General features: G+C 38.5%; 1 protein-coding gene across 1 annotated transcript in view; it reads left to right on the top strand.

The window, feature by feature from the left end:
* DPP10 (dipeptidyl peptidase like 10) overlaps positions 1-25,238 on the top strand; it is a 194,453-nt gene that overhangs the window by 6,615 nt on the left and 162,600 nt on the right. The window contains exon 2 of the mRNA XM_066323135.1: positions 1,779-1,874. Within this exon, the coding sequence (XP_066179232.1) occupies positions 1,779-1,874 (96 nt within the window). The remainder of the gene's footprint in view (positions 1-1,778; positions 1,875-25,238) is intronic.

Here is a 25,238-nt window from a genome sequence, read left to right as displayed (position 1 = left end):
AGCAAGAGCTAACAAGGTCCCATGATGTGTAAACAGAGGGATTAGGTATAAATCAAGAGAGATAATGTTGCTCTGCTGTAAAGCTCCTGTAAGACTGCGAGTGGAGTATTGTGTCCCATGCTGGACTGGCAGATGAAAAGAAAACCCAAACAACCCTAAATAGACTATTTTGATTCCTGGAAGGTAGGAGGAGGGCAGAAAAGCTTATTTAAGGATTAGAATGTTTGTCTTATGAGAGAGGATTTGGACAAGTCTGCATGCTTGGCCTTACAAGACATGAAGTGCAAGAGGAGTTGATTAAAGTGGTGAGTGTTTCCCAGAGCCCTGCTGTGGCCTGGGAGGGAGCAACATGTGCAAAATGCAGCAGCTGGGATGGCCTCATGTCTATTGTAAATTCATGATGTGCATTAAAAGGGAGTTTCTCTTCAGTACACCAAGGATGCACCTTGTTAATTTAAGCAGCTGAAGGGACTGCAGCAGGCAGTGCTGACGTTTAAAGGCAAAAATATCATATTGCTGTTGGTTACAGTAAGCTTTCAGCTGGCCCTCCAATTGAGAAATTTGGCTGAATAAAGACCAATAACAAAACTGTTGATTGACTTCATTCTCTTTGGAGGTCACATTTTCATCCAAAACGTATGAAGGGATATGACCTTTACAAAGCAGGTTTCTTTCTTAAAAATGTCCCGCTAACATTGTGGCTTGACACAAAGGTTTAATATCAGTAAGGACAAAATTTGCCTAACACAAAGTTCCTCTCATGGCAAAGGAAAGAAAAACTTCATAGAGAAAAAAGAAAGAGTGCGGTAATTTATGGTAACCTGCCCAATAACACAAAATTATTTAAAAACCTGGACTGGTTGTGTGGGAAGTGCACAAAATCAGGGCACAGGCAGCAAAGAGCACAGCTTTTGGCAGCTGCTGCTCTAAACAGCCTAAAGCAGTTTAGGTGAAGTTCAGGGCTGCTGCCAGTGACTCTTGCTTGGAAACTTCGTGGGTTTGTCTTTTGACACTAAAACTTGTACTTTAATAGTAATGGTTCAACATTACCACTCTTGGTGCAGCAGTTTGCTATAGAATTTCACTGCGGGTTTTTTTAGCTTACAGCACAAGAACACATATTTAGCAGGGCTTCTTTTTTGGTTTTCTGAAGTGTAGAGATGATTTTGGATGCAGGAGAATTATATTTTTCAGTTTTGTTTTGTTTTGTGAGTCAATGTTGGCTAACGTTCAGAAGCACAGCATTCCTGGGTTCTCTCATGTTTGGGAGAAACACAAGTTCTGTTGTTCACGTCACTAGAAAGCAGGCACAGGCTGTAAAACGTGCATGTAGATTTTTTAAAATTTAATTTCAAATTGTTGAATAGGTGAAGTCAGTTCCAAATTTCCTTTCAGGAGTTTTTTTATCTAGCTTCTCTCAGCATAAGGTGCTCAATATGGCCAACATCCTTTGGCTGTCAGGAAATTTTGGTATTGGTTTGTAATTTTTTGTGGTGTGGAGCTGTGCTAAGAAACAGCTTTGCTGCAGAAGTCCCAATATAATAAATAGTCAATCACTAAATCCTGTAGTTTTCCTGTCCAAAAGGTACCAATTCTTTGTTTCCTGAAGCTTTACTAAACAAAAATGATACTTTTCTTGTTATGAAAAAAAATAAGAGCAAGGTATTGTTATCAATTTCAACAGGACTTCTGGTTCTATAATTCCAGCGTTTTGCAAACAACACTGAATATATTATTTTCAGTAATTATCTAAAATGATCTTGTTGTATTTATTTTAGATGAACTTGCAAATTCATCAGAAAACAGATTATCCTTGGAAGATCTCTTCAGAAAAGAGTTCATAGTTCATAATCCAGAAGCCAAATGGATTAATGGTAAGTTTATAAGATCTCACTTGATTTGAAACTAGGTAAATTTTTTAAGTATTGAATGATATTATCCAGTCACTAAGAAATAGAAAGCCAGTTAAAATTTCAAACCTTCTTGAAATTGGCCAATGTCCCAGTTTTCCTTGTTGCACTGAATCACGTCTCTTGCATTAATTTTTGAAGTGGCTTTCTAATTTTAAAGCTCTGTCTAGTAGAAACCCACTAAAATTATCTGTTCATTTCCTGACTCAGTTGGAAGCGGTGATGAAGAATTGTGTTTGAGAACTGGATCTTGGTTGTGGATTCACAATAAGATCAATTCTGTTAATATCTGGACTTTGGGATTTGAGAACTGGTTCTCTTTGCATCTAGAAAAGACCTGAATGTTTCAATGCACTTGTACAGTAATAGTCATTTTCTGATGACTATGAATTGTATTGAGTATTCTAATTTATTTAATGATTTGTGCATGGCATGCAGATTCCTCCAAAATTAAGCAGTTTTAATCTAAAAAAACCAATTGAAACTCTTTTTTTCAACTCATTTTCTTCCTTTTCTCCTGATGCCTTGCCTTGTTCACCTCCTCTCTGTAAGAAATGTGCACGTAATGCAGTAGCGGCTGTTTGGTTTTGTGTCATTGCGGTAATCTGGATGTTACTGCAGGTGACAGAATCAAAGGAATGACAACAGGATTTGTGCAAAGCTGGGCAAGGCAAAACTGTTGTGGGGTGCTCTGTGTCAGGCAGGAGTCTGGCAGTCTGGTGGCTGTGTGTGTAAATTCAGAATGACTTTGCATGGAAATAATGCTGCAATTGTAGCAGCTTTGGTGTTCAACTCTAACTAAAACTGCTTTACCTAGTAGGGAGCTGTGGGATTGAATTATTGCTTTGTGACAAACTCAGAAGAATGAAGTGGGTAGAATAAGGATAAGTGCATTTAAGAGCAAAAGCATAAGTAGGAGATGAGTATGGTCAATCTTGTTTTTTTTCAGGACCTGCTCTGGTGCTGGTACCCATTAGTTTAGGGCTGAGAGAAGGGACACAGTTTAGTTTCCTGCCACTCCCTTTCCCCAGCTGCTCCAATGACATCTCATCTCTGCTGAGTTGCCCTTAGTTTTTTTTGAGCTGGTTTCTGTCTGCAGTCAGTGCAAAAAGATGTGATACTGGGTAAAGCTGGAACATTTCTATTGCCAAGAGGAGCAGTTTCTTGTGCTTGGCAGAAAACTCTTTTCCTGTAAGACTATTTGCTAATAAAATCATAAGGCATGTTTTCAATTTGTTGTTCTCTGTTAAATTCACAAAACAGCTGCCCCTGACCCCATCCTATCTGAAAAAACACTAGTCCTAATTATTAAATAAAGTTATCAAAGACCCAGTATTATGAAATAAACTGGTCACTGAAAGCAGGTAAATGAATAGTGGGAGAAGATCACTGTGCTGGTTCCATCTATTACTCTTGTTACTTAAAAAATCCATGAGATTATTCTCCTAAGAACTCTAGTAGTTCTTCATAGCATGTGCATAATATTCTATGCATAAAAAATAGTACTAATTTCAAAACCCAGGACAATAAAACTAAAAGTCTTGTGGATGGAGTTATATTAAACACTGGTGATGTTATAAAACATGCAGTTTATTGTATTTCTTAACTCTCTTCTACAGCCTGTAATAAGAGCAAAGCTTCTTTTATGAGTTTTCCAGATGTGATAAAAAGAAATGTAGAATTTAATGCTGAAGCCTTGCTTGGATACAGGTTTCTCCTGTGATATTCAAAATCCATCTTAAAATGCTTCTACAGTAAAATCTAATTTTATTAGCATCATGCAAAAATTATAATTTGTATTGGTATCATGCAAAAAAAGTTGTAAACAATCCAGTCTAGAAGCTGTGAGATTGTACAGGTATGAAGTTTTCCATCTCTTCAAAGTAATGTTAGAAATGCTATTTATTAGAGAAAAGCCCTGTGTTTTATTAACAGTACATTTGTACTAATATCCAGTCTCTGCAATGTTGGTTTTCTGAGCCAGTGGGAAAACTTCTGAGCTTGCAGTTAGGTGTTCTCCTGAATTTATTGGCCACAGAAACAGTGAAGTCCAATAGTACAAAAGAAAAAAAAAAAAGAAGGAAAGAAAGTATATTTTGTTTATTAGAGTATGTGTGTGCAGAATAAATAAAAAAAAGTGGGGGTAATTAAGAAATTATGATTTGTTTAGTATTTCTGATAAACACAGAAAAAATGTGTGCAGATTTGGGGATTTTTTTTTCACATTTTCTTTCAAAATAGCCAGTATAGTTAATGATATCCAATATCTTGGGCAATAGAAAACCCCAAGGAATATTCTTGCAAAGCAGCATTTCTGCTTCCTGCTTCTATTTTTATTTTTTAAGACTCTATTTCCTGGCGCTGTGGCATTGCAGTGATGGTGTTATGTACATAGAAAATGAAATATACAACTTCATATTCAGATTCATTACTGTGGAGCTGGGAGGGAGCATTTGGCACTTTCTTTGGATATTGGCAGGGTAAGTGAACTCCGCACAGAATGATTTTAGCAGAAAATAAATAGCTACTTACTACCTTTTGCTCCTCCTGGAATAGGATAATTTGTATCCATCTGAAAGTTTTATCATCTTTATCTCCTGGGAAAGGGTAGGAATAGAGATTGCAAAAGTGGTTCCTGCTGTAAGCAGTGTCTTCAGGGTCTGGAGCGTGTATTGTCGAAAAACAAAAAGAAAGATTGAAGTGTTTCAGGTGGTGGATGAATCTCTGTGTCCTTGGGTAAGGCCTGGTGTTTAACTGCTGCCATTTAATGAAGCTCTGCCTACTGATCTTTGAATTTCTCTGACATTATCTTCTGAGTGCGTTATTTCTTCCTTGTTTGAAGGCTCCTTCACTACAAAATCCATCCCCATGTCGCTATTTCTAGACTGCTCTTTAATAAGAGAAGCCCTTAAATGCAGAAGTTTTTACAGTCCATTTCCTTTTCTGCTTGAAACTGAGTCTGCAATTTTATGTGCTTGCCACCAAAGTTAATAATTATGCAAATGTCTTAAGCTGGAGAGGAGATGTTGGTCTTTATCTGGGATAATCAGATGTTGCTGAAGAAAGTAAAAGGAACGCTATGAGCTAGCCTTAAAAGTGACAAAATATATTCCCATTTTATATAATATGTAAAGATGTACCTGTGCAGATATCCAGATTTTTTCCTCCCTTTCTTTTTTTCTCAGTCTATTTTGGTTTATTTCAAAGGCTATATATATATTTTTAAAACCTGATTTGGATTTTTTTTTTCTTTCTTTAAAAGAACTTACAAAGGAAAGAGTAAGAAAATAGGGATGATAGCTAGTAATTTTGTTGAAAATAACTTAGTAGTGTACTAAGCTTTCAGTTCTAAATCTGATCACTTTGGCTGTTAAAGGACATGGTGGAGAGCATGGTGGAGACACAACCATTATCCAATCCCTGTTAGTTGGGAAGGTGTTTAATTTCAGAATGCATTCCAGTTGTGTGGCATATTTTTTGAGACCTTAAATGGGAGTACATCTTCCTTTAGCACTATTGATCTTCAGGTTTTCTAATAGGAAATAAGAATTTAAAATGCTGCCAGTGTATAATGAAAGGAGTTGAACCTGACAGCTCATTGGTGCAGAGCGAAGAATTTTTTCAGAATATTTTCCCAATTTCTCTTAAGTTACTTAGAAATACGTGTGCTGCCCTTTGGGAAATATTGAGGACTCAACAGATGTGCATTCTCTTACTGAGGCCTGTACTTACATCTCTTATTTCAGGGACTGTAGATGTTAATAACAATAAAATTCATAATATTTGTGTTTATTCCTCTGTGGACATGTGAGTTGCTTGCATTTTTCTCTGTTCATTCTTTGCCACTCTTTCCTGTACATGATAGAGTGTATCATTGGTGGTACTCTGTCCCATGGGTGTATAGTCAGCACAATGACAGCATTTCTCATTTATTTCAATAGTGTTGCAGAAGGAGCTGCAGTGTGAATGATGGCCTGCAGCAGGCAGTGCCCTGGAATCCTGTCTCTGTGGCAGAGCTCAGCAAATCACCTGAGCATGAGTGGTTTTGTGTGTTTTTGTGTTTTTGTTTGTGTGCCAGCACAGGAGAAAGGGTTTGTGGTGCCACTTCAGGGAGAGAAGCAAAGAGGGTTCCTTTCTTTAACCAGCCAGCCTGAGTGTGAATGCAGCACTCCAATGAAAGTTGTCTGGAGGAAGAGTATCTCTGCACCTCCTTCTCTTACTGTAAATCTCTGTTTTGGAAGTGGGTTTATTACTTTGTCCATCAAAAAGTAAAATCCAAGTTTGTGCTAGCAGTCTCAGCAGGCACACCCCGTTCAGATGTAATTTTCAAAGCAAATGATTTTTTCATGCACACATATTTTCAAGGCAAAGATTCTTCAACATTTTTTTTGGTTTCTTCCCCTTTTACAGCTTTAATGTTTTTCTTTGCAGATGATAATAAACCATTCTATCTAAGTCAGAAATATTTTTACTCCAGTTTGTTTTTTTAACTCAAGTTCTTGCATTAACTTTATTTACTTGTTTTATTTTTGGGTTTTTATGGTGTTTCCAGATTTCCTGTATTAGCCTCAGCTGAAGCTTTCATTTGCTGAGTAGTTGCTAGCTCTGATGTGGGCATCTCTATTTTCACGCAGCAAGGAGATAAGAGAATAGATGATGACATCCCATTTGAACATTAGAGAAACCATGGGACTGGTTTAGCGAGGAAATCCTTCTGCTCTCTTCACATTTATTTTGCAAACATTTATTTTGTTTAGTACAGTCTCTCCAAAAATTTAGTTTTAAAGCATTTTTACTTTACAGTTGACAGGTGGTTTCACTGTCCTGTTTTGTAGACTGTGTATTGCAGTGAACATGGAAAGATATTACCTGGCTGAAGAAGTATTACTTCAGCTTCTTATACCACGTTTGCTTTCCTTAAAGAGCAACTGAGAGAGTGTCTGCCCATGATTTTATTTGTGGCTGTCGCTGGCATGTTTCTCATGCTGAATGCTGCCTTTTTCACCTGGGGAGGGAAATGTGTAGATAGTGGCCTTTGCTGGAGCTGGTGCTTCCCTTGGGTCTCTATTCTCTCTTGTCTATCCTGAAAAATAAAATAAAAAGTGGGTCTGGGAAACCTGGCATGAAGGTGGTTGAAATTGCTTTAAAATGGTTTATGATAAAAATGGAAGTGGTCTGGGAAGCATGGAGCATGGATTCCACAGCAGCACATACGCCAACTTTGTGCAGTCAAATATGGTTTAAAACATTTGGCACTTCTTAAAGGAAGCTTTTCCTGTGCCTGAGATAAACACAAACTTGTTCTCACAGAGCTGAGTGTGTTGTGATGTTTGTCGATGGATATGGGTCAAGTGCAAGAAATAATCCGTCACTGAGCAATAAGACATTCTGCTCCAGGAATTTATTGCTGAGTTGGATTCAAGAAGCAAAGAAATACCTCTTCTACCATTACATATCTGTATAGGTTGGTATTACTCTTGCAATCAGTGATAGATACTAAGACTGGACTCCTGTATTTTATTTTTTTTTCCTGTCCCCTAAACGAGGCGAGAGTCTGAAGTGGCCAGGCTGGAATGCAGCCACTGTGTACAAGAGCATTTTTGGTGTGGCAGGGGCTGTGTTTGGTGCTCACAAATGTGCTGTGATGTGATGCATTGATGCTCTGTCAGGGCAGCAGTGGAGAGGGGTGTGCTCAGTGTTCCTCGTGCCAGCCCTGCACAGAGCTTTCATTTTTTTGTTGGAATCTCTGTGTGCAGAGCCTGGAGCTGGAAGCCAGGCCAGGGAGTTGTTTTGTTGCCTGTGGTTCTCTGTGAAAAGTTTATTTCTGAAAGGCAGCACAGGGGGTTGGACTTTGATTCTCTGTGCTGAGAAAAGCAGCCTGTGGAAGAACAAGGAAAAAAAAAATCCCAAGATAGCACTCCAATCTTTGGAGGCTTTCAGCTAAAACTCTTCTTTCCTAAAACTCCAGCAAGTTGTGTGAAATACACACCGAGGTTTTTCCAAGTCTGAAGACAAAATTTTGGGAAAGGCCCAGAAATTTTGAGAAGATAAATAGAGCATCTCCAGGCTGGCTGATGTTTCTCTCAGAAACTGCTAAAGAGGGGAATAAAAGGCTTGATTGATACAATTCAATTGATTTTTTTTTTTTAAATAACTTCTTAAACAAAGTAATTTAGACCATGTTTTTGTGAATCAGATTGAATGATTGAATTCTCTCATTGGGGAATTGACTGGAGGAGGCTGGGACTGTGTTTGTGCTGATGCTGAAGGTTCTCTGTGAGCCAACTGTGGATTGGTAATTGGTCATTCAGGGGGAGGCTGTGGAGGTACCAGCCCTGTACCAAGTATAATGTGCATTGTAGTGTCCTTTGATCCAGGAATTGCGGTTTCTCAACTGATGAACGATTTTGCTTTAGGAAGAATTTTATTTTCTTGTTAGTCTTAGTTTTTGTTGGTGGTTTGTTTGGTGCTTTTTCCTCATTAATTTTTTTTTTTTCTTGGACTGTCAGTACCACAATAAGTTTTTTTCCTCAGTAGTTTTTTTTCTTGGCTGTGGTCTGGCCTTTACCCAGTGTGACTTAGTGGCTGTTTTACCTGATCTTCCCTGCCCCACCACACTGTCAGGACCTGTTGCACCCACTGTGCCCCTCTCTGCTCTCCTGTTACTGAAACCTCCAAGGTGCCACATTTCCTGCTGGCTTAGCAGCAGATCTTGGGCAGTTTGTGCTCAGATGTTAATCCCCATTGCTGCATCGACATTGGTGCCACTGTTAATGATCATTAACAAGCCTTAAACTGTGCTGTGTGTTCAGGGCCATTAACTTGTGTCACCATTTTATACTGCAAATGGCTTCTCCCTTCCTCTACCAATATTCTTTGTGCACCAGGACAACACTGTGTTAGTCCTGACCTCTGCAGTCTCCTGTGGCTGTTGTTTTTTTCTCAAGCATCACCATTATTGATTGCAAAATTATTTTTTTTCCTGGCCGTTTTTTTCCCCTGACATTTTGTTTTTGACTTTTACTAGATGTGTTATATTTCTAACACAGAGTACTTGAAATATATTTTCCTTAAGAGTCCTTGCTTCTTGTGACAGCTTCCTTCTAGTTGTGTTTATTGGGATGTAGCCTGATTCCATGCTAGTTGAAATCTTTGGATATGGGACAAAATCCAGAGATTGGCATGTAAGTCAGGATCAAATGAAATCAAGTATTCCAACTAGTAGGAGGTCAAATTACCTTTTGCCACCAATAGCCAAAAACACAGCTAATCATTGCAATCCTTCTTAAAATTTATGTCCCTATTGATTTTTTACTTATTCCACAGCCCAAAGCATTAAGAATTTAACAAAGACATCAATATACTTAGAAAACATTTACACAGGGAGAGTGTATCTGTAGCACAAGGTGTCTTTTGAAAGAGGTTAGCAGAATGATTTACATTTTCTAATCAGTATTTCTGGATAGTAACCTCATGATGAAAGGTTAAGTACAGCAGTTCTGTGTGTGAACCCCTGGGAAAGTGGACCAGACACTAAATAAATCTCAGTTCTCCCTGTTTGTTGAAGCAAAAGTCTCCTGAGTGTGGTGCAGGAGTAAGTTTAAATATTCCTATAGTTGCCATAGCAATGTTGGTGGAACAGAGAGGCCTTTTCTCAGTAACACATTTCTGGCTAAGACAGCAGTTCTTAATGTGATCAACAAGTCTAAACTGAATGTGCTACATCATTACTCCTAGGATGCAACCCCCCAGGGCGACTATTTTTCTTGCATGAGCAAAGCTGAGCAGTGGATAAAGCGTTTTGGAATGGTAACAGATGGTGGGTGCTGCACAGCAGACTTGTGAGCTCCTTCCGGATTTCCACATTGTTTTCTGTGACTCGTAAAGACTGCAGGGATGTATCTGTGTGCATCAGCAGGCTCGTGTACACATGAAGAGTCATATTTTCACCCTGTGCCTCCTTGACAAGTTTTCCCCACTTGTCATCGCTGGTCCTCAACACAGAGTGTACCCATTGCTGGAGCTGCAGTCCTTTCCCCATGGGATGGATTGGTAGTGGCCTGTTAAATTTTCCTGTGGAAGCTGCTCTTTATACCTGCAGCTGGCTTCGTGGTCCTTCTTAAAGGCTCATTGAAGTCTACTCTAATTTGTTCATCAGTAATTGGATTTTGTTCAGAGGAGTGCTGTGAAGGAAGGGGATAAACCTGGAGTCGTAGCTGTGTGCAGCAGCAGCACAGTTGGCTGATTCTGCCTTGTTTCCAAACCAAATCCTTGAATTTTTGTCAGTTTTCTTTCTAGACGCTTTTTAAACAAACACTCAGTGGTGTTTTGTGGCAGATAAATAAGCTGTACAGTGCTTAAAGTCGGTAGCTTTACATGCCAAAGTTTTACATTTCTAATCCTTACATTGTGTTGTCCATTCATTTTTTTTTCTTGGATTAAGAGGCAGTAAAACCAGTGCTTTCTATACCATTCTGTCTGGCTCAAATGTTTGCATCATGGATCCATAAAACTGTGTTTTTAAACAGGTTTGTATCTATGAAGATGTATATACAATGAGTTTATTTCACTTTCAGTCCTTTTTTAGTTTGCTCTCTTTAACTGATTCTCTTGTGGCAGATTTCAGAGACACTGACTCCTATTTGCCACTCATTCATCCATTTTCCTGGTCTGTTCTGCCCAGGGCAGGGTTATTCTTCATATGAAAAAGTGACATATGAACAATTTTGCTTGTTATCTCTTGCAGTGTGATGCAGAAGGACTTTAGCAGGTTTTGCATGTTTAGGGTTTAGGTTTTAGCATGTTTGGATTTATCTGTCTACATATACTGAACTCATGTGTTTGGGATTCTTTCAAGGTCTGTTCAGGGCTTCAGTTCTGTTCAGTTCTCACAGTAAGTGTTTGTGCTGAGCAGGAGGAGATGGAACCAGAGCTGCACGGTTTTGGTCCAGATTGCATCCTGTTGCACTTTGGAGCTATTCATTTTGGGTGCATTAGGACTATATGGAGAAAGGCACTGGAGGAAGAAATCTACAGAGTGAAAGCATAAAATAAGTAAAAAACAAAAACATAATGAGAAAAAAAGGGGAAACAACTGGATGCAGAGAAAGGAGAAGCAGGGTCAGGAGAGGGAAATGAGGGGACAGCCTGATTGAGAGCACAAGGCTTGAATTAGATCATCATCATCATCCTCAGTGCCACGGGACTGATGTGTTTCCATTGAGGACATGTCTTTATTCCTTAACTCCAGAGAGTCTGTGAGAGGACACACACGAGTGGTGAGTGAGCAGGGGGGCTAAAGGCACTCCTGGGCTGTGTTATTCACCTGCTGAGCCCCAAAACTGCACCAAAGCCACACTGTGGCCCCAATCCTGCTGAAACACTGCCCAAGGAGGAGCTGGTGGTGTGACCTGGCAGCCGCTATGGCCAAAAGCTGTGCTTTACAATTGTACTGTCTTTATTTAGGGATGTGTGAAGTGCAATGTGAACAATGGTGCCATAAACTTTAACTTATTACATTTTTTACAATTAGATTTAATTACATTTTTAATTTACTACTGTAGAAATCTAATGTGTCCCTCATACTTTCTGTGGCGCTGTAGAGTTGAGAGGAGCCAGAAGCAACTTGATATTTGCTTGTTTCTGTGTGAGAAACTTGTAGCTAGTAATCATTAGAGCAGCCATGTATTGTTTTTCCAAATCTGTAAATATAAATTGGCTTTGACCCATTAATAGTGGGATAAATTAAACTCTGGGCACTTTGTAAAAATAAATTTACTCAAACAGAGGAGTGGGAGAATCAATCAGGTTTTTTGACAATTTAGATATCAACTTCCCATGCTAAAATTCATTCAACTTTAACTCAGTTTTTGCCTGTGTTTTCCATGATATTTTTCTCCTCAGGGATAAAGCACATCTTTAGTTTTGAAAAGGGTATCTATAGTTGAGGCTTCCTTGATGAATCCAGACCATCTCATTTAACTAGTGCCTCAAAGGAAATGCAGAGTGTGCTTTCTGCACTTGCAGCCTACTTAAGGCACAGGACTAACTGAATTTCCTCTGCATGTGGAATATTGATTTTTAAGTTCAGCCAAAGCTACTTGGAAGCCTAAAGTTTTCTACAAATCTGCAAGTTGCACTTTGAAAGTAAAAATCAGCATTACTTGAGAAATGTGGCCGAGGAAACCCAGGACTTTTGGGTTGTCATTGTGAGCAATAGCAACAACACATGAAGCAGGCAAGATAATCTCTTTTATCGCAGGACAGGCATTAAATGAGAAGTAGTCTGACTAATTTCAAAAGTTAGTTTTTGACCCATTCTAGAGCTGCCATCTCTAGGATAAAGAGCTTCATTTCTTCTCAAGCCTGGAGTCTTGTCTGCCGGATTGGGTCTGTTCATTCTGTAATGAATTCAGATAATTATGTATTTGTTATCAGGATCTCAGCTGACACAGCTCATCTCTAAAGGTCACTAAGCTGTCAGATTGAGGGTGACAAGTATGGTTGGCTGAAGATATATTTGTTAGAAATATTTTCTGATCCTTTTTTCTTTTTTTTTTTTTTTGTATGAAGGAGTGTTTTCTGTATTAACTTTGTGAAGAAGTTTTAGATAGTTTGCTGCAGCTTTCTCAAATTGTGGATAATGTTGTATTTAATTTTGAAGGTTGAAATTTTATCTTTGGCATAATAATTTCATTATGACATTGTCATTTTAATGTGTTTTATATTACTTGGCCACACTATTTTATTCATGCAAAAATGATGCATTATTGATGTGAACAGTTCAACATTTAAAAACAAGTATTTCAATATATTCTATTCGAAATTCTGGGGAATATTTTAGCTAAAAAACAGTGAAGTATAAGGTTTTCAATTTTTTCTACTTTGGAATAAAAATATTTATTTTGTCCAATATTTATTCCTCTCTATGGGCAATTTGGAGAAGGAGGCTCTAAGCCATATTATCAATTACAACTCCAAGCCACATTATAAATTTCCCAAACTATGATGTCAGGTTCCAGCCATGGCAATCTGTTGCAGAGTTAATATTAAAATCTGCAGCATTTCCACTGATTCTTGATGGATTTCAGATGTGTAGAGATATGGAAATGGGCTCCTGTTATGAAATGCTTTGCGGGTAGATGCTAATTCTTTGCTTTCTGGGCAACTGCACATGTATTGAAATTTATGTAAGCTATGAATTTTTATCTTTATTCCATTTTCATAGCCAGTGTTGTACCTTGTCCTCCTAGAGGCAAGGACTCACTGTTCCAGTAAGTTAGCTCTTTCCTTTTTTAGTAATTTTAAATGGTCATATAACATGTTACATAAATGTTCCTCTCTCTACTTAAACACTCTGCTCTCTTTTCCAGCTCTTTTCTGAGCTCTTATTTTGATAAATTGTTAGTTGAAAACAATTTGGCCTCAAACTTCTTGCTGAAGACCTTGATTAACTCATGCATGTTACTGGAATGGAAATAACAGCAACAGTTCTGCTGTGTTATTCTAGATGATGTTATAATGTTAAAAAATTATGTTTTTACCTATTTAGCTAAAGTCAGGGCAAAGAGTATTGAGAAAGAGCTAAAAGTGAAGATGAATAAATTTTTTACTTTAGGTACTGCCATTGCCACTCTCACTGTTTGATGTGTTTATATGGAAGTGTCTTTCAGGACTGAATGCTTTCTGTCTCTCTGCCATCTTCAAAATAATCTTTTATTAATTTTAACCAAGCATTTTTTGAATATGGGATGTGTCTGTCCTGAGTACTGCAACACACAGCCACTGATTGCCTCACCTCTAGGCTAAAATGTACTCTAAGTTAACAGTAGTTTTTATTTTTGTTCCTCATTATGAAACTGAACAAGTCTGAATATTCAATAATTTGCCTTTTTTTTTTTTTTTTTTCTGTTTGCTTGGTGATTTTCTGGATTGGTTAAAGCCAGACTCTTAGGAAAGAAAATGACATTTAGGTGGGGTTTGCTTTTATCTGAGAGTAGCGCTTTGCAGAGCTGAGAGTGAGAAAGCAGAATTATTGACAGCCCGAGTCCAGGCTGGTTTGTGAGAGTTCCTGAGCACCATGCTGAAGGTGCTCATCCCTTTGTTGAAAACCATGAAATGTCCTAATTCCCTGCACTGGCAATGTGTTGGATGAAGGTTATTTTAGTTCTTATTAAGAGTGGAGATTGCCTTGGTACCTGCTTTAGTCTCTGCTTCTTGGTTTGTTTAATAACCATAAAAACCTTCAGAGCAAAACTTCTCAAGCAGATTTTTTCAGTAGCTCAAACTGAGTACATTGATATATCTGTAGCTACTCATTCCTTTAGCAGTGAACTTCAGTATGGTGTCACATTCAAAAAGAAATTTTATTATTACAGTGACTCAAAAAACGAAGTTTGAGCTTAAATCAAGTCAGAATATGCAGACATTAATTTTTAATTAAAATTTCAGAAATGCTTTGGAGTTTTTTTTGTTATTTCTTGTAAATATGATGCCTCTGCTGAATAACTATTTATAATGTTATGCTTGTGGAATAGATAAAAGAAATGTTTGTATAAATCTTGTTGTTTTCAGGACAAGAATTGATTTTTCAGCACCTGCAACTGACTGTGATGCTTATACAAATTAATTTAAACATAAGAGTTTTCAAAGCAGCATTTTTTTCTTTCTTAGATGTGAAGGAATTTAGGGAGTTCCTTGTTTGAGAGTCGATGCTTAGACAGTTGTGAAGAGCTCAGGTGTCAGGAGGAGCATTGGGTTTTCTGGCAAAAAAGGAAACTTATGGAGAAGCTGTGAGCAGGCACTGACTGACAGTGCTGCTGAGTGCACAGTGCTGAGCACAGGGAAACCTGCTGGATGTGGCAGGAAAAGATGGTTTGTTACATGCCTTTTCAAGGGAGGTTTTTGTTATGTTCTTTGCTTTTTTTTTTTTTTTTTTTTTTTTTTTTTTTTTTTTTTTTTTTTTTTTTTTTTTTTTTTTTTTTTTTTTTTTTTTTGTAGTGTTGATGCTTTAGCAGTGCTGGAGTGAGAACTGAGCTCTGATTTTTTTAGGAGGTTAATCTTAATGAACAAGTATTTTCAGAAAAGAGAGATAGATAGCTAGTAAGATCTCCTGTGCTTTCCCTCCGAGCTCCTGATGGCCTTTTTCTTCCCTGCTTCTGAAGGAGGGATAAAGCTTAATGCTGTGTCAGAGAATTTACTGAAAAAAAAAGAGCTAAGAAGTTGGTTTGTTATTTTAAAACTCCATCAATTCACCATCTTTATTTAGGCCTGGTTAGCTGTGTGTCCATGGAATCACAGAATAGTTGATGGAGACCTTTAGAAGTCCTTTAGGTCAAAGCCCCTGCAATGAGCAGGGACATCTTCAATGAGCTCAGGTTGTTCCAAGCCCCAACCAACCTTGAATGTTTCCAGGGCTGCCTCAGCCACTGCCTGTTCTGGTAAAAAGAGTAAAAACTTATTCCTTGCTTCTAATCTAAACTAATCATCTTCTAGCTTCAAAACATTAGCAATTGTCCTGTTGCAACAGACCCTGCTAAAGAATCTGTCCCCAGATAGTCTAAAACCAAAAAAGTTCGCTGGTGGTTGAAATCATAGAGATTCTTTGGGAGGGTATTGAAGAAAGGACCATAAAGGAATTGCCTGATTTTATCTTTACCAAACAGCAGGGAAAAATTCTTTCAATAATGGAGTATTTTTAAGCATTTTACCATGACAGCCTTTAATTATAAGGGTGATTATTTTTACTGCATTTTGTGATGTGTTTTTTTTAACATAATAGCAAACTGATTTGCTGCATTCAGTTCTTCCAGTGAAGGAGAAATGTTTTTTAAGTGCTTAATCTGAATTTAAATTAATGCAAACCTTTGTACTCAGCTTGCATAGCATGCAAGTGCTAACTTCAGAAAAATACAGCTTTGTGACACACTGATTACTTTTGTAAAGATAGAAGTATATTCTCCCTTTGATGAGTGTGTCTAACTTCCATTAGTGGTAATAGGAGTTATGCATTTATGCTTTGAAGAGTCTGCACTCCAATTAATTATAACACTTAAAGGAAATGTGAGATGTTGTTGAAAGCAGAGATTCTTTAGTGTTGAAATGGGTGTTTTTTTCTTGCTCTGTGAATTCTTTGACGTTGACTGACATATTGTCATGAAATCTCGTAAATACGAGTATTGTGTGTGGTTGAAATTACATTGTGACATATCGATAGTTAAAGTCATTTCACATGTAGCTCCTAGATATATATTCTACCTTCTGGCAGTCTCTTTCTTTCCCTGCTTACCTTTTGGTGACAGCTGAATATTTGTTCCCTTGATTTATCAATTTCAAGGTTAGCCTCAGATCAGGTTTTACCTGACTGAAGTTGAGATAGACAAGAGAGCTGTGTTCCTTATGCCTTGCCTTAATCTTCTTGTTGAGAGCAGAAAACAACAAGCATCAGAAAACAGAGGAGTTGTCCCTGGATCCTGTGCCTCAATCTGATTGCAAACAGGGAACAACACTTCAGAGAAGTGTGAATGGTTTTGAGGAAAACAAGGATGAGCTGTTGCTCCAAGTCACTCACACTGAAGGTGATGCAGATGCAACAGGTTCCTGTGGGAACTAAAAGCACTTAAGCAATTTATTCTTTAAAGAGACATGTAAGTGTAGAAGATCTGCACAAAGGGAAAGAAGATGAATCAGTTGGACCAAAGAGACCTAATTATTTCTTTTCCCTAAAAGTAGCTTGTTAATATTAATCTCTGTTGCTTCTCCCTGGTGTGTGACACTTGGCATCTGACAAATCCACTGCAAGGCTGAAATCTCCCTGTGAGCCACAGGGCTTATTTGGAGCTGGAGGAATACAAATGTCATTCAAACTACAATTCGTGGATCTCAGAACTGAGCAGGATCAATAGGGATGTAATGATAGTTTTCATATCTTGTTCACAAACAGTGTAAAATTTGCAGCTCAGCTTGGACACAAGCTGGAGTCCCCAGAAGTTTGTTTTTTTGTTTTAGTTTTTCTCTTGGCCTGAGGGACCCTGATGGTGGCAAATGCATCACCTAGAGTACCTGCCAGAAAGAGGGAGCAGGTTTCTGTCTATGGGTAGATTATAATATTTAGTTTTAGTATTGGGTGCTGTGCCTTTGCTTGACACATTCAACTCCATTTTATGGATTCTGTTTTGGTTTTGTCTCCAGTACAAGTTCTTCCTACATTTAGAGAAATTTCTTCTTACATTTGCGTATTGGATTTCACATTTTCTCTTGCTGACTGAAGTCAGGCTCTAACTCGACTGCAGAGCTGCTGATGAAAATCCTGACACCCTTCACCGTGGCAGCGGGACTGTGCCGATATGATAGTTTAGTCTGAAAACATGTAATTATGATAATGGCAAAAGAGCAAGTCTCTGTGGGGACGAAGATTTCCTCCCATAATGCAAACAAAAGACACTCTCAAAACTCTTTAAGTCCTGTTGTTTCATCTGTTAAAATGGGTAATTAATCAGGGCAGCAGGAGAAAACTCTGCTGATAGTGGTGAGAGCTGGCACGTATCTTTCTAATTTGTGTCGCAACAAATTGAGAGATGGAATTGCAGCAGAGGAGGATGTTTAAATAAAATTAGAGCTGTGATGTGAAATGACAAAGGGAAGAAACTGAGAGTTAAGGGATGACATTCTGTCTTATTTTAAAGCAGCTGTGAAATGGAAAAAGAGCATCTCAGTGGCTTGTGTTGTGCTGGAACAGATGAGCTGTCAGCCCTAACTACAGATTTCTGGTGTGGAATTTGAGTATGATATATCAATTGCACTAACAGGACAAATAAATAAAGAAATATTTTGTCTGTGATTTTTCTTGCTTTTATTGAGCTTCAGCACAACTGGAGAATAGATTAAAATGCTTTTATTTGAATAGGAACAAGCTGCATTGAGGCTGATTTATGAATGTACATATGATGTGTGAGTATACATGTTATATATGAATGAATTTCATCTAGATCTCTGTTTACCTACAAAAACTATGTTTGATTAGGCTTAAATAATTTTTCTTCGGTGTCAGAAACCAAGATTTCTGTGTGTAGTTATGGGTATATTAGATCTATAATCTAAACAAAAAAACCCACCTTTTTTCTTACATAAAATCAACTGTCATACCTGAGTTTGGAGCCAGCTTTTTTTTTTCTTTTTTTTTTTTTTTTTCTTTCGCTATGCATGTAAACTTAAAAATTCTCTTGAATAAAGATTGGACCATGATGCAAATCTCTGGTTCTTCAGTGAGGGCCACATGCAACTGTAATTCTTGGTCTTTAAAGAGAAGCTGGGTGTTACAGTGTATACTTTCATTAAGGAAGTTGTTCAGTGAGACTAAGTTCGGATGGATTAGAAAGTCACTACCTAGTAGTGTGCAGCTCCTCCCTTTGCAAGAAAAGGAGCTGCTTCTTTGAGCAGGAGTCTTATGGAAATAATGACCTCAGTGAAGATCTGCATCATCTCCATAATATATTTTCTTTATCATTTTGCTTTATCAGTGAAAAGCCCAATCACTGTCCCTGGTTTGACATGAGGAGATTAAGGCATAGCACTGAAGAAAAGAAAGCAGTAGCTGAAGAGAATGGAATTACCAACTCGCTGTTTCCAGGGTGGGGATGGTGAGAGATTGCTGCTTCAGGCTGTGTGTGTGTCAGTGAGGAGTGTGAGCCTGCAGGGGAGGATTTTCAAAGGGAATCAGCTGCTGTGAGGACCAGCTCCAGCCCTGTGTGCTAACGGGGATGTTTCATTTCATCCCAGCTGCTGTCGGATCCCAGAAATGCATCAGGTGCCCTCCTGGGGAAGTTTCGTTTCACCGTGCAGGACTCCAGTTTTTCTGGTCAGAGATTGTTGTGTGATGTAAAGGAAAGCATTGCTAAAGGGAGAGAAATGAGATGATGAGACAAGCATCTTCTAGGAGTGGTTAGGATACAGCTGGTTCTTAGCAGAGCAGGCAAAGTTGCAAGAGGAAGAGATCAGGGGAGGAGAAATTTGAGAGAGGAGAAGAAATGCTTTATCGATGTCCTTTCTGGTCTGTCTTCTCTGATTTTTAAGTTCATGGAATTTTCATAGCATTGTGGGAAGGCAATGTTTCTGCTAAGTGAATTCAGCTTTCTTTGCTTCCTTTCCTTGCTTTTATTATTGCAGGACATTCCTCCTCTCCAGGAATATTGATTAGCCTGGGAAATCCATCATGAGCATTGTTACAGTGATTTATCTCTATACAGCTTGCACATTATGGTGATGACTGCCTTGCAGTACCCAACCCTGAGAGAAATACATTCCAGGCTTGCAAAATGTTTCTGCAAAACAATAAAATCATTTCACCCAAAACTCCTGGGTAGCAACAGAGAGTAAAGTTTAATTAAAAATAAAAAAAATCTGGTGATTCAATTTGCCTAGTATGTATATTAAATCCTCCAGGATTTGTCTGCATTGCTGATCTCTTTTAATTGGGGTTAATTGATTACCAAGAGTAATCCAAAAATGTTTGTGGTGCCTCCAGACTGACATTTATAGTTGAGTGCTAAACTTGTTGCAGTGGCTATTTAATTGATTTGAATGAAGAGGAAACTTTCACTTAATGGCCTTTGCCAATTTAATCTCATGGTAGCTCAGAGGTGCCACAGGGTTGATTCTGAAGCCTTGCAGTAAATCACAGTCAGGGTAGATGACTTTCATGGACTGGGATTAAAGATTGGTGCTGCATAACTTCTCTGATAAAGCCCAAATATTCTCATTTACAGTAGGTACAGCAAAACAGATTTCTGTCTGTGCTGGTTTTTTCAGGATTCAATGCAAAGAAGAGGGATAGTCAATAATCTAATGGCAGTTGTGTGTTAGGTTTTGGATTTTACTGAACACTGTGTGGTTTTTTTGAACATGTGCCCAACACTGCATGAAACTGATTTTTATTTAATAAGATTACTTTAAGCTAACATTTTAGTTGAAAGTTATTTTTTTTAAAGTGCATGGTAATTGATGGGCAGTTTTAACTTGAATGTCATGAAAAGTGCTGATTATTATGACGCTTTTATAAAGAATGTACTCACACACTGCTGTTTCTATTGAATGAAGCTCTATAAAGAATAAATACATGTTACTGGAATGGAGCCACCTCTTGCCCTAGCCTCAATACATAGTAATTTCTTCTTTGCATGCCATTTTTAAATAAGCACTTCCCCAAAACGCTAAAAGCAAAAGATTCAAGTCAATACAAAAAATAAATTAATGACATTTTGAATAATAGTATCTTACAGCACTATCTAGACCTGCAGCTCCATTTTGCTGACAAAAACTTTTCAATCACCTTTTTTTTCACGTACACCTGCCTGTCAGTGTCTAAATGCCAGTATTTAGCGCTTAGTGCAAAAAAGAAGTGATTGTGCTCTAACCAGTGACAGAAATGTTGAGGGAATTCAAGCTGCTTGGAGTTGCTGTAGCAGCAAGTGAATTTCTGTAGCTTTATTATTGAGCCTCCATGTTTTCCCCTGCCCTAATGTGCTGCCTTATCAGTGAATGACGAATTTTAGGTAAAACGTAAAGAAATGTGCTGAGGCTGGAGAAATCAATAAAAGTCAAAGATGGAACTCTGGAATTATTAGACACTGGAGTTATTATTAACAGTCTGGAGTGTTGTTCAAGAAAGGGTGTTTCCCTGAAAAGCTAAATGTTCCTATGCACATCAGCACCCAGTCAGAAAAAGCTGCTTAAACAAACCAAGGAATAAGTAAAACCAGGTCAGAATGCTTACTGCCTGTGCTCTGCTCCCTGCTGTACCTGCCAGGGCAAGCACTGTGCCTGGAAATATGGTAAACCTTTAAAAGTGTCTGTGAAATGATTTCAAGGGAATTGCTCTGCAGAAAATGCTGTTTGCTCACAGGGAGGTAATAGGAGGCAAACCACTTACTCTGTAGTTGGTGAGGGAGCACAAATTTAGAGCAGTTTCAGCTGACAGTGTATCCTGACAGAAAATATCTGAAAAGAGTGCAAATTTGAAACCCAAGGATAAAATATTTGAAACTAGAGTTTCTTTTATTTGATTTGAGGGATTTGTTTGTTTTGCCCCTTTTACCTTGGTTTCATAACAACACATGTCCAGGACTTTCAAGGGTTAATTATTTTTTGTAACAATAAACTTAGACTGAAATATTTTTCCTCTACAGGCTCAACGTTGCTCTAGAGGCTCAACAAGTCAGTCTCATTTTTAAATTACAGAGCTATGTGAAGAAGTACAAAATTCAAAGAAAAGTCTTCTTTTCCACCATGCACTCGAAACACGTGGGCAGGGATTGCTTTTCTCCAACAGCATAAAAGTTAATTTAGGTTATGTACATAGGAACTGTGACTTCACCTTATGAATTAGAAGAAAAGCATATTTTCGTGGATGCTACCTTCTTACATTTTTTGGAAATGACCAAGACACTTGTGTTTCTGCCCAAAAATATAGTCCCATTGCTTTTCTTCCTGTAAACTTCTGTCACATCTACCCTGAGGCTGAGCATAAATCTGTTTCTGTAGCTTTGCCTCTTGTTAGTTTTCCTCTGTGGAGAAGTCTGTCCCATTTCCTTCAGGTGTGCCCAAAATGCAGCAGGTGCAGATCCCTGTTGGTTGTCCAGAGCTGCAGGATGGGAACTGGGTTAGTGCACACAGGTCACAGGTCAGCCCTTAGTGCCTCCATGGCTCTGGGAGGAGCTGAATTCTCTTCCTCAGAGCACAGTGGGACGTGCTCCACACTTGCCTACAAAACCACTGCTCTGACAGCCCCACTCCATCATATTTCATGTGTCAGGGAGAAGTGGGAAAACCCTTAGGTGACTATCTTGTTGAGATACACCATTAGTGATGAGTTTCACGGTGGGTGATTCTCCCAGTGGTTATTTGGGTTGGGGTTTTTTTAAGATTTTCTCTTTGCAATGGGAATCTGTAAATATTATTGTGCTGGAGAGGTAATAGTATTTTCTGACAGAAGGAAACAAAGTGGTTAAGTGGCTAAAGTGAAAATGTCAGTGTTGACGTAAATTTTTGATTCAGGAAATGTTTGCTGCCACGTGGCCCTGCACTTCACAGACTTTGTACCCTCTGTGCTCAGATCAGCCATCCCATTTGTGTGCTGGTGCTGGAGGGCCTTTTGCATAGTTGGAGAAGAAACAATGGTAAATAAGATTGCAAAAATTTATTTTCATTGGTTATCTTACTTTTCCCAATCACACAAAGTGGGAGGAATTAGATGTAACCTTTGTTTCCTTATGATCTGTGGACAGAGAAGGAGCTCCTCCCTTATCAAACTGGAAAATGGGTGGTCTGAATGCACATGTAGTTCTGTTAACACCAGTGAAGTGGTTGAATCCAAGGCAGTAGGCACCAGCATAATCAGGTGTTCCCAGAAAAAGACGATCTCTTTTTTCTTTTCTTCCTGCAGGATAAATTTAGGCAAAACAAAGAAGCATCAAGTGTCAGAAAATTCAGTTATTAACTAACACACTTATTTTTACAGGAGTTGTAATGGACAGCACCTTGCAGTGATACCTGTAAAAACAGATCTTTCATAAAAGCCTCTGAATTTATGTGAAGGGCAAAAGGGATTGATCTCAGGAGCACTAATGAGAAAGACACTGCTTAGGCAGTTGGGGTTAGGAGGGAGAATACCAGTCTGTGCTAAGAAAAATACCAGTAAATAACTCCAAATTTGTGAATTACGGGAGTCTGAGCATAGTTAGAAATGTGACAGGTTGCACAGTGGTGTTTTCTGAACGTACTCCTCAGTTTTCTGCAGCAGTGCAGCTTCCCTTATTGAGAACAGCCCTTGGTGATGGAAGGTTTAACACATGCCTGATAGTGTCACTTTGCAGTTTTTAAATTAGTACTTCAGCTGAGTGTTGACAGACTGTTTTGAGCCAGCATTTTTCTCTGAAAGTCTGATGATTATCTAATAAGGTGTAAGAGGCCACTCCTAAAGTCAGAGTCCTACAAAATGTTTTGTGGCTTTTGTCAGGATACCCAAGACTTGAATGTTGTGGGGTTTAGTCCAAACTAAGACCTTTAGTGAAACCTGAGTTCTAAACACTGAAAGCATGATGGTTGTCTCACAGTTAATGCTATAATACTGTTAAAACCCCTTTTTATCTGGAAGGTAGACATACATATTGCATGGTTTTATTAGACATGTGTGTAGGATGTAATATATTGTCTGTATGGGTGAATGGAGTCACTTAAGGATCATGTCACAGGTGCCCCAATGCAAATAATGACAATTTTAAGAAGGGGAGGAGGTGAGTTCTGCCCTTGTGCCCCACATCAGACTTGCTGTATTCATTCCCAGTGGAGGGTGCTGACAGTGAATTGGGTGTCGTGCCTCACTTCACAGATGGAACAGAAGTATTAACTTCCAGAGATGGATTTCTTGTTCTTTGGTGTTTTGGCCTTTCCATGAAGTAAATATCTCAAAGATGTGCAAAAGTACATGCCAGGTTTAAAAAAACCCAAATGTACAGAGAACATGAAGTTAGGCATGTAGTGATCTCATCTACCAGAAATCCCAAACTAGGCAAATTCCTCTGTTTCTGGGAAATAGTGTTTCATTGTGATCCTGAGGTTATTAGAACATTACAGTTAAAATCAGGAGGACTTTTGACAAGGTACTCAAGGTTATGTTTTCACCATAAATGTGCTGTCAAAGCTTTGCTGAGTCTAATTACTGGTTGCCTCAAGATGTCCCATGACAGCAGGATCAAAAGGTTCATTATATGTTCTGAGGAAAATCTTTATTCTATCCATATTATGTCTTCATTTTAGTATCATCAGGAAACACTTTTTTTCAGAGAAAGAAGGCAATATATACATTGCTTTTCACTGTACTTGGGGCATTATAATTTTTCCTGAATTAAATATATAATCTTAATTTCTTTCTATGTTTTCTGTTTCCAGTTGTATTCTTTTGATTTTCATAGATTATTTTGTGTCACAGAAAGTGAAACATGTACCTCCATGAAATGGCTGGTTTTAACATGTCTTTTTCAACACATCCCCTTCTCTTATGAAGTTTGATTTTCACAGTCAGATCCTGTACTACATTGAAAACATAATATATCTAGTTTTCTTCCTTTTTTTTTTTTTTTTTTTTCTAGTAAGAAATTGCAGTCAATTCAGAACTCACTCTAGTAAACAAATTCTTTAAAATATTCTTCCTAGTGCACACCCCTTTGTGCCTGTCTCTGCTGGCAGCATGTTGTCCCTTGGGTTTGTGGGCTATTGCACTATACTGGAAAACAGAAAAGAGAGTGCTGAAATGCACCATGAATGTTGTAATACAATCTGTCATCTGGACAGAACTGTCAAGGGGTGGGATATAAAGTTGGTCTTCACAGAACAAAGCTAGACTAAAATTTGTGGTTGTGCCTGAAGACCAGCCCCAGGCTCAGTTTCATGAACAGCTGTAGGCTGGGTCAGCTGTGTGACACCAACACAAAGCTTTGGGAATATGGCCCAAGGATAAGGTGGTCCATTTAAAAGAGAAAGGAAAAAAAAAACAAACCCACTGCGTGATTTGTGGGCAGCAACATTTGTGAACTGACATTGATTCTTATTGTCCATTGTGCATTGTCTTCAGTGATGGACTAGTTCTGAAACTCTTTCAGAGACACCAAAACCTCATCATTGTCTTACTTCCCTCATTTCGTTGTCTGTGCTATTGAGCCGTTCCTGCAGTCATCTTGGGAGAAGAGACTCAGTGAAATTAGGATCTGTTCTCATGGTAAAGGCTCTTCTGATTTTCATGATGTTACTCTGATTGCCCTCCTTGCTGCTCTTGGGGGGTTGAGAAAACTGACACTGCATTCCTGACTCTGCTGCCAATGGGGCACCTGGAAAGTACATTTCTTATTGGTAATTGTAAACTTCAGTGCTGGCATCACAGAGGCTGATGATCACCAAAACGTTGGATTGTGTGAGAAGGAATCACTCTTGCAATGGAGTTTTGTGAGTGAGTTTGGGGAACTTCCCCTCTCCTGTGTACGCAGAAAGGCAGAAGAAACAGCTGAGAAATGGGGTTGAGACAAGGAGAGCCAAGTGGAGGAAAGTCTTGATGTGATCACCTGTAGGCAACCACCTCCCCTGTGCATAAATGCTCTGGCACTTGGTTTTGTTACGTCTTTTCCTTGTTTCTTATAAATCCCAGCTAAACCCAGTCTGCTCTGTGGGAGCTGCAGTGTTGAACTTCCAGGTGAACAAAGACAAGGGAATTCTGAAAGCCTACTGGAGTTTTCTCTATATCAAACTAATTTAGATGGATACTGAGTATTGCAGTGATGGGCA

The sequence above is a fragment of the Sylvia atricapilla genome, chromosome 7 (genome assembly GCF_009819655.1).
Source record: "Sylvia atricapilla isolate bSylAtr1 chromosome 7, bSylAtr1.pri, whole genome shotgun sequence".
Lineage (NCBI taxonomy): Eukaryota > Metazoa > Chordata > Aves > Passeriformes > Sylviidae > Sylvia > Sylvia atricapilla.
Note: the sequence above shows the minus strand (reverse complement) of the source record. Positions and strands in the feature narration are given on the sequence as shown.